General features: G+C 46.4%; 2 protein-coding genes across 2 annotated transcripts; both read right to left on the bottom strand.

Annotated features, from left to right (window-relative positions):
* Nucleotides 1-355: 355 nt before the first annotated feature.
* LOC136473055 (small ribosomal subunit protein eS25y) lies at nt 356-1,977 on the bottom strand. Its single transcript, XM_066470754.1, has 4 exons — nt 1,879-1,977; nt 1,724-1,798; nt 1,495-1,629; nt 356-651 (listed from the first exon to the last, which is right to left on the bottom strand). The coding sequence occupies exons 1-4, from the start codon at nt 1,879-1,881 to the stop codon at nt 538-540; spliced, it is 327 nt and encodes a 108-aa protein (XP_066326851.1). The 5' UTR covers nt 1,882-1,977; the 3' UTR covers nt 356-537.
* A 3,091-nt stretch (nt 1,978-5,068) lies between these two features.
* LOC136473054 (small ribosomal subunit protein eS25y) lies at nt 5,069-6,706 on the bottom strand. Its single transcript, XM_066470753.1, has 4 exons — nt 6,603-6,706; nt 6,448-6,522; nt 6,219-6,353; nt 5,069-5,370 (listed from the first exon to the last, which is right to left on the bottom strand). The coding sequence occupies exons 1-4, from the start codon at nt 6,603-6,605 to the stop codon at nt 5,257-5,259; spliced, it is 327 nt and encodes a 108-aa protein (XP_066326850.1). The 5' UTR covers nt 6,606-6,706; the 3' UTR covers nt 5,069-5,256.
* Nucleotides 6,707-12,157: the final 5,451 nt, after the last annotated feature.

The following is a 12,157-nucleotide window of genomic DNA, read 5'->3' as shown; positions in this document are numbered from 1 at the left end:
CTATTGAGGCCAGGTAACTTATAATAGGCAAACCATAGTAGCCAACTAAGGGGGTGTTTGGTTACCCCTCCTAAATTTTGGTTGGTGTTCCATCGAATGTTTGGACACATGCATAAAGTATTAAATATAGACTAATTAAGAAACTAATTACATAGTTTACGACTTATTTACGAGACAGATCTTTTGAGCCTAATTAATTCATGATTTGACAATGTTTTGCTACAGTAAACATATGCTAATGCCGGATTAATTAGGCTTAAAAATTTCGTCTCGTGGAGTACTGACGGATTATGTAATTTGTTTTTTTTATTAGTATCCAAATACCCTATGCAAACATGCTCCCAACACACCTAAATTTTAGTAGCCGGATCCAAACACCCCTTAATACTCAAAATCTCTGAAATGTTTCAGCCACATGAGATGCCCATCATAGGTAACATAACATTAGCAAACTCTTGACAAAGATGAAAACTGTCCTAAAGAAGACGACCTCCTCATACAGAGAGGGCAGACAAAGGAGTAACCTCTTCCCCATCCTTAGGTATTGGTTGCCCTGGTGTAGATCTGTTGGCTTGAGTGGACCGAGACCATCCGGATGAGGCCACGCGCCATCAGGTCCTTGATGGCCCTCCGAGCCAGGGAGCCATTGATCTGCGAGTCAATGGGGCAACATTCAGTTATGTAGTGTCAGTGAAGATATTACAAAACAATGGCATTTAAAGGTATAGATAGAATTTGATTCTCTCAACAGACTGCACAGAAGACATGCTAAATGATTGCCGGAGCACGCTCGAATGTGTATCTCTGGTAGGTATTAAACAAAATAGTTTGATGTTACAAGGACGGATAAGGATCTCACTTATTCAAGATAAAGATTGTTGCAACAGCAACTGCCAATTCGAATTACCATTCCCAAAAAAATGACCAAATGTCTAGCATACATACTACTAAGGGTACACATGCATAAATGAACTGGTGAACATTGAAGATATCAATAAAACAACAGTGGCTTGCACAAAATGCATGCACTACATCATCTTGTCTAGTAGTTACAATTCGCCTCTACAAGTACCACTGAATAAGCGTAATCCACCACAGTACTAAAATGGCATGGGCAACAAAAGTAGTCCAATTCATTGGCAAGTTTATGAAGCACCTATCATCTTAGTAATACGTGTTAGCCTCAGCAATTGGAAATCAGATTATAGCATTAAGGATATACAGGACACCGCAACGATGACTAGCTCAAACAAGCACACCAGTGATAGCTGACATTGTTGACAACATGACCAGTTTACAATCTAATCTTAATTGGCAGCAAATAAACCACTGGAGCCATGAAGCTGGCCATCAGATGGATCTTCAATGCATTAACCTTGAACAAGTATGATGGCATTTCAGATAATCTACAATCATAGCAATTTAATTTAATCATCGTTGCGGCTGTGCACAGGGTTTGGACTCAAGCAACACAGATCTGGAGCGAGTGATTACCCTCAGACGCTCGGAGAGGACGGAAGGGGTGATCTGCTTGTACTTGGGCACCTCAGAGAGCAGCTTGTCGTAGGTAGCCTGGTCGAACAGCACCGCGTTGTTCACCTTCTCCTTTTGCTTTCCCTTGCTCCACTTCTGCAAAACCAACATGAACTTCTAACCCTGAGAACCCGAGAAGCGAGGCTTCCACAAAATCGAAGAGACGGGCGATTCGGAGAGAAAGGGTCACCTTCTTCTTCTGCTTGCCACCGCCGGACTTGGCTGGCTTCGACGACGGCGGCGGGGCCTTGTCCTTCTTCGGGGCCTGCAAGGAGATGCACGAGGAGGTTAGCGCGACACCAGGAAGTTGCGTCCAATGGCCGCTGGAGGAGCGAGTGAGCGCACCATCTCGGCTGGGGCGGCGGCGCGAGGGAAGGGAGCGAAGGGGAGGAGTCTGCGGCGCCGGCGCTAGCTAGGGTTTGGTGGAGTGAGATAGGACGGTATTATATAGCGAGCCCGGTGCACCGAAAATGAGGCCCACGGAACGGCCCAATAGATGACCCGTCTACTCCGCTCGCCAGGCAGGAGATTCTGAAAAGAGGTACATTTTATCTCGTCGAAATATCACCATAGTCTATGATTTTCCTCTATAAAGTGAGATATCTTATTATCTTTTTTTTTTGCTGGAAGATATCTTATTATCCTTTGAAACTCTTAAATAAATTATTAAAATTATTTCCTTGCCCTGGTTTAGAGTGGTTTTGAAGGAGGATTCATCCTTTTATTTATATAAAAATCCATAAATACTTGATAATATTTTTAACCACAAAAAAAATGACTCTAAGCTTCTAAAAAATTTAAAAAACAGAAAGATACATTAGGACATAAAAATCAAATAAAATATTTAGAACTCATGAAAATATATCTAGAAGTTTCAGAAAAAAGACTTATCTCTAGAAAATGAGAAGATATCCAAGAAAATATGAAAACCCCAAAAACATTCTAATTTGTGTTTAAACTTGTTTTCAAAACTTTCCACAAACAAAAATATGAGATGTATCCAGCATGAATACAACATACATTAATGTTGATGTATTCATGTTGGTTGTGTCTTATGTTTTTCTTGTCAAAAGTTTTTGAAGTATGATTAGACATCAATTAGAATGTTTTCACAATTTTCTAGATATTCTAGATATTTTTCCATTTTTACATAGCGAAGTCTATTTTTTGAAATATTTTAGAGATATTTCCACAAGCTCTAAATCTTTTATTTGGATTTGTCATATCCCAATATATGTCTAAGATTGTCAAATTTTAGGAGTTTAGAGGCATTTTGTGATTTTAAAAACATATCAAGTCGGGATCTTAGGCCGACCGGGATGTATGCGCCATGTGGGGGCTGGGCGAACGTGGGAAAGCTCCCGGATGGCAGCGGACCTCCAGAGTTGAGCGGGGGAGGAGGAAGATGTGTGCTCTAGTATTTGGGTGACCGAGTAGGGGGCCAACAAGAATGAGTGGTGGGAGCAGGAAAATAGGAGGTCAACAAATCTGAGCGTCTAGTAAGAGGTCTGTTGGAACTGATTTTTTGGCCTCCACTACCCAAGTTGCTGGAGATGCTCTTATATGGACGTGTTTGGGACCATGGTGTGGCATTTTTTTGGCCTGCACTACCCAAGTTGGGGATAGGAGGTCATTTTATGTAGTGTTGCTGGAGATGCTCTCATATGGGCGTGCCTAGGACCATGGTGCGCGTGGCCGCACGGTGCGGTGTCACAACCGTGGTCACCAGCCTGCAGCTTGAAAAATGTGGACGCTAGTTCATTCCTGCGGTTTATGTGTCTTGCACATCGATACTAGGATGCCTTTGAATTGATTTTATTTATTCTCATGGTAGGGCGACCAGTAATCAACGTTACCTAGATTTGCTACCTAATTATTTACTAGCAGACATGCTCGTGCTTTGCAACAGGAGAACACAAAGTTATTAAAAAAAAGAAGAACAAGGAATGCTCTCCTTATTTCTCTCTACATTGTAATTCAATTCTAATCCTTCATATAAGTACCACTCAAAAAAAATCTTTCATATAAGTCAGCTAGGAGTTTGTTGCCGACATGTTAGGTATTAGTTTGTCCGTAGATGATTATGTGGGAGATCTATCTCTGACTTTCCATGTTGTGTCCCTCTATGAGAATTGCATGGGTACATGCATATTGCTTGGGAGTATATTTATTTATACCAATCTGGATAACAAACCGCTCAAGATCTTAGTTTACGGTTTGATCCATGAACTGAAAAAAGCTTAAATATGATTGATGGTTTTGTTTGCAATAGTGGTGTGAAGTATGAACGCTCCTTCTTTAGGAAGCAGTAATGGTTCAAAGGGATATTGTTGTCCTTTTTTTACTTTGTTTTTCATATTTATATTTATATATAGTAAACGTGTTCGTATGTTGCAACAGAATACATGTTTGAGTCGGACTCTGTACCTTTGCCGGACACGAACACGAGTTGTTGATTTGTTCTAACTCATATAAGCACACATTTTGAGAATGAGTCACATGCAGGATACCGGATGTGAGGGTACTTTTGAGAAGTAAAAAAGTATATAGAAAGAAACGATTTGATCTTTAAAATTATATAATATATATTATTGAAAAAATATGTCCGCAACAAGTGAAATCTATATGGATATGTATTATCACGCTACAATATACCTCAGCATTAGTAAACACAACTTTTTTTTTACTTGACCAAGCCAACTCGCCACTTTACTGGTCTCATGTAGATATTCAAATTCAAAGTCTATTCAACTTTGGGATTACGCCACTCAGTTAAGTTTCTATATCACCTGTTGTGTTTACATAGAATAGAAAGCAAAATCGGACTGCTGGAGACATCCATATCAACCGGACTAATGGACGCGAGAGGAAAAAAACAGGAATTCCATGTCATGCATACGTAGTACGGGACTTATACATATTGCACAAATAGTTCGAATCAAAACTGGACTCGATGCTTGACGCGGGAAAAAAACAGGACTTGCCGTTGCTTAAGAGTCCGGGTCACATAAACGGGTTTTGGAATCGAACTCCGTATCGCGCTAGATAAGAGTTATTCTAACTCGTATAAGCACGAGTTATATATAGGTCCAGACAGAAGAAACTCTATTGAAGGCTGATACAGTACCATTTATGGAAGTCTGATACAGTACAATTGAGACCCAAGGCTGATACAGTATCACCTGGGACCCATTTTTTTGGTACGGGTACGAGGCATCCATTGGAGACAGTCTAATCATGCAAAGCGAAAAAGGCTGAGCAAGTGCTGGTTCGTCGCGGCGAAAGGATGCTTTGCGCAATGACAGATGACCGCCATAGCGTAGAAATGCCGGCAACCTTCGCAACTCCTGACTAATGTTCAGCACAGGCCAAACCTCACAGCAACACAGGCGCAGACCTGCTCATCAGACAAGCTGAAAGCATAGCAGAAGAATCGTAGTTTGGACAGAGGCATCGAGTCATCACGGATCAGACATTACAGCGCAGATTTCGACTGAAGCTGCAGCAAACACAATGAGCATCAAACAAAAAGGTATGGAGGCAAGGTAATTTATAAGGCAAACAATAGAACCCAGCTAATACTCAAAATCTCTGAAATGTTTCAGCCATGAGATACACATCACAGGTAACATAACATTAGCAAACTCTTGACAAAGATGACAACTGTTCTAAAGATGACGAGCTCCTCCTACAGAGAGGGCAGACACAGGCTCTTTCCCATCCTTAGGTATTGGTTGCCCTGGTGTAGATCTGCTGGCTTGAGTGTACAGAGACCATCCGGATGAGGCCACGCGCCATCAGGTCCTTGATGGCCCTCCGAGCCAGGGAACCATTGATCTGCGAGTCAATGGGGCAACATTCAGTTATGTAGTGACAGTGAAGATATTACAAAACAATGGCATTTAAAGGTATAGATAGAATTTGATTCCCTACAAACTGCACATAAGGACATGCTATAATGATCATGCTAAATGATAGCAGGAGCACACTAAAATGAGTATCCCTGGTAGGTCTTAAACGAAATAGTTTGATGCTGACACATAAGGATTTCACTAATTCAAGATAAAGATCTTTGTAACAGCAACTGCCAATTCAAATTACCAATCCAAAACAAATGACCAATTGTCTAGCATGCATACTACTGAGAGTATACGTGCATAAATGAACTGCCGACGGAAATAAAACAGTGGCTTGCACAAAATGCATGTAACTCATTTAGTAGTTGCAATTCACATCTATATGTACCACTGAATAAGCAGAAATCACCACATTACCAAAATGATATGGACAACAAAAGCAGGCTAACGAATTGGCAAGTTTGTGAAGACCTTTCATCTATGTACTAGGTGCTCAGCAATTGGCAATCAAATATAGCACTAAACATATACAGGACACCACATCGATTACTAGTTATAAAAAAAAGCACAAGGGTGATAGCTGACATTGTTAACAATGTGACCAGTTTACAACTTAAAAAAAATGTGACCAGTTTATAATCTTAATTGGCAGCAAATAAACAATTGCAGCCATGAAACTGGCCATTCCAGGCTACTAATCGAACATGTAGTTCGATAAATATGATGGCATTTCAGATAATCTACACTAATAGCAATTTAATTTAATCATCGTTGCGGCTCTGCACAGGGTCTCGACACAAGCAACACAGATCTGGAACGCGTTATTACCCTCAGGCGCTCGGAGAGGACGGAGGGGGTGATCTGCTTGTACTTGGGCACCTCAGAGAGCAGCTTGTCATAGGTGGCCTGGTCGAACAGCACCGCGTTGTTCACCTTCTCCTTTTGCTTTCCCTTGCTCCACTTCTGCAAAACCAACATGAACTTTTAACCGTCAGAACCCGAAAAACCGTGCTTCAATCAGATCGAAGAGACGGGCGATTGGGAGAGAAAGGGTCACCTTCTTCTTCTGCTTGCCACCGCCGGACTTGGCCGGCTTCGACGACGGCGGCGGAGCCTTGTCCTTCTTCGGGGCCTGCAAGGAGATACACGAGGAGGTTAGCGCGACGTCAAGCAGTTGCCTCCAATGGCCGGTGGGGCAGAGAATGGGTGCACCATCTCGGCTGGGGCGGCGGCGCGTCGACGTCGACGGCGACGGCGTAGCGAGGGAACGGTGCGAATGGGAGGAGTCTGCGGCGCCGGCGCTAGCTAGGGTTTTGATGAGTGAGTTGGGACGTATTATATAGCGAGCCCGGTGCCGGTTCGACCGTCCGATCAGCGTCGAAGGAGAAAAATTGACGCACGAAGCCAGAAAAAAAGGCCCACGGAACGGCCCAATAAAAGACCCGTCCGATCAGCGTCGAAGGAGAAAAATTTACACACGAGGCCAGGAAAAAATGAAGGCCCACGGAACGGCCCAATAGAAGACCCGTCAACTCGAATTATCACTGTAGTATATGATTTTTTAGATTTCACGACTCAGAGAGTTGTAACGCACGCACGCTCACCGCTATAAATGTACGTACGCAAACCTTAGCCATATGAGCATCTTTAAATACGAGGCGCCTCACTACCGACAAAAACGCCGCCTATCACTGGAAACACAATGCCGTCAAATCCTCGAAAAATTGCTCCCACAAAAAGTCGAACCCAGAACCTAAAGTATTACGGTGGCTTTTGCAACTACTAGGCTACATGCCCTTCCACACCGTAGTCTATGTTTTTATCCCCTGAACTCTCAAAAATATTAAAATTACCCTATCTTGGATTAAAGTGGTTTTAAAGAGGGTTTCATCATTTTTATTTATTAAAAAATTATAAATCTCGTACAATCTCCGCCAACTAAAAAAGAACGAAAACTAAGACAACGGAACGGTGCGACATTGTTGGGGTCGTCGTTCTGACTGCCCCGTGCGATCCCACGAGTCCCCGCCCGCGCGTGGTGATCCCCTCCCCCTCACCCGAGATCCCGCGAGCAATCAGTCACCTCCGTCTCCGCTTCATCTCCGCGATCGCCCACGCCTCCTCTTCCACCCTGCCCTCGCACCGCCGCGTGGGATACGTGGAGGTCGCCACCGGAGACCACTCTATGCCTGCACCGACACCTCACCAAGTCGGACTGCCCCTGCCCTCGATCGTCGAACCGCTACGACAGGAGCTGCGGTAAACGTCGACGAGCATCGTCGCCCTTCTCTCCGCCACGAGCGTTGCCGCTCAGGGCAACAGGACGAACCCCTACGCCCCACTCTCTCGATCTGTCTCCCTCGGCTGGATCAGCGTTAGGGCGGTTAGATCGATGCCATCTCCAATCGGATCGACGCCATGGGCGCCCTCACATCGACGCGCCGTCCCCCTTCATCTCCCCTAGCTTGACCAGCGTTGGAGTGGACGAATCGGCGCCGCCCCAGCCACATCGACACCGTCGCCCCTCCAGTTGATGCGTCGCCCCCTTCGTCTCCCCTAGTTGGATCAGCGTTGGGGCGATTATTGATGCCATCGCTAGTCGGATCGACGCCTTAGCCGCCCTTCCATTGACGTGCCGCCACATTCACGTACGTGTTCATCTCCTGGCACCCTCTCCCTTCTTATGCATTTGGATCCCTCTCCCTTCTTATGCATTTCGAATACTAAGGCCACGAGTCCGTGAATGGCAGCAGCGACGGCGAAACCCTAGGGCCGGTAATGTCAAGGCGCCTGGACCTGCTACGACGCACACATGGTGGTGCAGGCGAGGAGAGGGCCTTGGGCTACCTCACCATGGGTGACGCATCGGCCACCCGCGCTGTGCTCGACGCAGCCACAGGTTCACGTTCTGAGTGGATCCAGGTCCCTTGCTCTCTTTCTCGCCTCTCCTGTTCTAATGGGTACAAGAGCAGCTACAGCTAACTCGCTGCGAGTACTACTTATCACTCAGTATAGTTATGGCAGTGCTTCTCGTGCACCTGCAGCTGGGCGTGGGAGCTCAACACTAAGGTAGTATGTGGATGCTCATCACTAAGGTAGTATATGGATCCTGATGTCCCTTCTCTATCAATGCATCTTAAGCCAAGGATGCCTCCCCTAACCTTTCCATGACGAACTAGACATGTTCCCCAGTTCTTCAGAAGGGAAAGAGTATGCCTAGCTATTGTGCAGAATGTGTTTGGCAAAATGCCATAGAGGTAGCAAGACATCTATTTTTTTCTGGAGTGCTTGGGCTGGTAGGTGGGTCTGCCAAGCATAGTACTAACACCCTTCGTAGGTGCACACAATTTGTTCGGCGTCGGCAACTATGGTTGGCCAATAGAAGCCTTGTCAGAATGCGTTCCTGACGATGGTTCTAGGCATGGTATGGTGATCGTAGACCCCACCATGGATATCGCTCAGCAATCTCTTCCCTTGTTCGATGAGGATGTAGCACTATAGAATCCCGGTGTGGCTTCGCTTGTAGAGCTCACCCCTAATAAGGACAAAGGACTTGGCACAACGCGCGAGCCATCGAGCCTCCGTCTTGTCTATCGACAATGCATCATGGAGAAGGTAGTTGAGGTAAGGCACCCTCTAGTCGCCTAGAGGGTCAGGCTCTATCGCTGGATCCTCATCAAGCTCCATGACCTTAGGGTTGGATGGAGCCGACGGCTAGTTAGTACCCGAGACTAGGGCAGGTGGCCCATCACCGGCTTGTTCTGGCTCATCGTAGTGGACCGAGGGCTTGTACTGATCACTAGCGAAGACGCCTATCAACACTGGCTCTCGGCCTGACGCTATCTTCACTAGTGTGTCGGCTGCCTCATTGAGACGCCTCGGGATGTGGTTGAGCTCGAGACCATCAAACTTGTCCTCCAGCTGGTGGACTTCTCGGTAATATGTAGCCATCTTGGCATTATTGTAGCTTGACTCCTTCATGACTTGGTCAACGACCAGCTGGGAGTCACCCCGAACGTCGAGGCGTCGGATGCCCAACTCGATGGTGATGCGTAGGCCATTGATAAGCACCTCATACTCGACCACATTATTGTAGGAGGGGAAATGAATGCAAACCATGTACCTCATGCATACCCCGAGGAGCAAAATGAAGACCAGTCTCGCGTTGGCGCCTTTCTTCATTAGGGATCCATCAAAGTACATCGTCTAGCACTCCTGGTTGATGACTGCTAGTGGCATTTGGACCTTGGTCCATTCTATAACAAAATCAACCAGCACTTGGAACTTGATGGCCGTTCGAGGGGCATATGAAATGCCTTGACCCATCATCTCGAGTGCCCACTTCATGATTCTTTCCATGGCATCCTGATTTTGGATGACCTCGCCGAGAGGGAAGGACATCATGACCATCACCGGATGTGACTCGAAGTAGTGACGCAACTTTCTCTTGGCAATAAGGATGGCGTACAAGAGCTTCTAGATTTAGGGGTAGCAGGTCTTGGAATCAGACAAGACCTCATTAATGAAGTACATGGGACGCTGTACTTTGAGGGCGTGCCCCTCTTCTTCTTGCTCCACCACCAGGGCGGCGCTGACCACTTGCGTTGTGGTCGCAATGTAGAGCAGAAGCGGTCCTCTATCAGTCGAAGGGACCAGGATCGGGACCTTTGTCAAAAGCTGCTTGACCACGTCAAGTGCCTCCTGGGCCTCGGGTGTCCATTCGAAGTGGCCAGCCTTCTTTAAGAGCCGATAGAGGGGGAGACCTCATTTGTTGAGGTGTGAGATAAAGTGGCTGAGCGTAGTGAGGCACCATATAACTCGCTGTACCCCCTTTATGTTATGAATCGGGCCCATCCTTGTAATGTCTGAGATCTTCTCTAGGTTGGCTTCGATGCCACACTCGGAGATGATGAAACCCAGCAGCATACACCTTAGGACCCTAAAAACTCATTTCTCGGGGTTGAGCTTAATGCTGTTTGCTTAGAGTTTTGCGAAGGTCTACTCTAGGTTAGCTATGACTTGGTCCATGTAGGCCTCAACGGTTCGCCCGATGAGGTCCCCGAAGCACTTGAGCATACAACGCTAGTACGTAGCCCCTATGTTTTTTGGACCCAACAACATTGTGATGTAGCAGAATGATCTGAATGGGGTGATCAAAGATGTCATGAGCTAGTCAGACTCTTTCATCACAATCTAATGATACCCGGAGTACGCATCAAGGAAGCAAAGGTTTTCGCACCATGAGGTCGAGTCGACTACTTGGTCTATGCATGGTAAAGGAAACAGATCCTTTGGATACACCTTGTTGAGACCTGTGTAGTCAACGCACATTCTCTATTTCCCACTCTTCTTTCATACAAGAACAGGATTGGCTAACCACTCAGAGTGGTATACTTCCTTGATGAACCTGGTCGCCAAAAGCTTCATAATCTCCTCATCGATGGCCCTGCGCTTCCCCTTGTCGAAGCGATGCAAGCGCTGCTTCACCGGCTTGGAGCCTAGCCTAATCTTCAAGGTGTGCTCGGTGACTTCTCTTGGAATGCCTAGCATGTTCGAGGGTTTCCATGCAAAGATGTCTCTATTGGCACAGAGGAAGTCGATGAGCGCGCTTTCCTATTTGGAGGAAAGCGTGGTGCCAATGCACACCACTTTGCCCTTAGAGCTGCTGGGGTCTATGAGGACCTCCTTGGTGCCCTCTATAGGCTCAAAAGACTCAGCCAACCACTTGGGGTAGGGTGCTTCTTTGGTGACCTCCTTCCTAATGGCCACGAGCTCTTTGGAGCGATTGCCACGACGTGTTCACAGCATTGGACCTCGCACTCGTAGGCACGCTGGAAGGAGGTGCCGATGGTGATGACCCCGCATGGTCCCATCATCTTTAGCTTTTGATAGGTGTAGTTGGGGATGACCATGAACTTCACATAGCATGGACGTCCCAGAATGGCGTGGTAGGTTCCATGGAACCCGACCACCTCGAAGGTGATGGTTTCCATCCTATAATTGGATGGATCCTCGAAGGTGATGGATAGATTGATCTGCCTAAGTGGCATGACCTACTTTCTAGGCATGGTGTCATGGAAAGGCGCTCCGATCGGTTGGATGTGCGATTAGTCGATGCCTATGGCATCGAGCGTTTCGGCGTACATGATGTTGAGGCTGCTGCCTCCATCCATCAGTACCTTGGTGAGCCGCTTCGTGTCGATGATTAGATCAACCATGAGTAGATATCTCCTCAGTTATGGGACACTCTCTGGGTGGTTAGTCTAATCAAACGTTATGGCAGACTCCGACCATCGAAGGAAGGTAGGCGTGGTTAGCTTGGCCATATAGCCTCATGGCGCATGAGCTTCTGGCGACGCTTGGAGTCGTAGGCTGTCGACTCTCCGAAGGTCATGAGGTAGCCATCCAATGTCAAAAAGCCATCATCTTTCCCCTCGACATCATCCGTGGTTGGCTTGGCATCCTTCCCATGCTCCCCCTTGTTGAAGTTTCTAGACAAGAATCGCTTCATGAGGCCATAGTCGGTGACGTTAGGCAGCTCATTGCACTGCTAGGAGAAGCATTAGATGTACCCACGAAGGGTTTCCCTAGCCTTTTGTCAGTAGTTTTTAGATCCTATGGGTTCCAAGGATGCTTGTATGTGCCCTAGAAGTTCCCCACGAAGTTCTCTTTTAGGTCCGCCTAACTTTGGATTCTATTGGGCGGAAGGTGCTCCAACTATGTTCGTGCTGAATCGGCCAGGAATAATGGAAGGTTGTGGATGATGA

Source organism: Miscanthus floridulus, chromosome 8, assembly GCF_019320115.1.
Source record: "Miscanthus floridulus cultivar M001 chromosome 8, ASM1932011v1, whole genome shotgun sequence".
Lineage (NCBI taxonomy): Eukaryota > Viridiplantae > Streptophyta > Magnoliopsida > Poales > Poaceae > Miscanthus > Miscanthus floridulus.
Note: the sequence above shows the minus strand (reverse complement) of the source record. Positions and strands in the feature narration are given on the sequence as shown.

Excerpts from the sequence above, each read along its gene's own strand:
- LOC136473055 (XM_066470754.1), bottom strand. Across the intron at positions 1,630-1,723 it reads GTGGCAAGCAGAAGAAGAAG|AAGTGGAGCAAGGGAAAGCA; the intron begins GTGACCCTTTCT and ends TTGGTTTTGCAG. Across the intron at positions 652-1,494 it reads TCCTCTCCGAGCGTCTGAGG|ATCAATGGCTCCCTGGCTCG; the intron begins GTAATCACTCGC and ends ATTGACTCGCAG.
- LOC136473054 (XM_066470753.1), bottom strand. Across the intron at positions 6,354-6,447 it reads GTGGCAAGCAGAAGAAGAAG|AAGTGGAGCAAGGGAAAGCA; the intron begins GTGACCCTTTCT and ends TTGGTTTTGCAG. Across the intron at positions 5,371-6,218 it reads TCCTCTCCGAGCGCCTGAGG|ATCAATGGTTCCCTGGCTCG; the intron begins GTAATAACGCGT and ends ATTGACTCGCAG.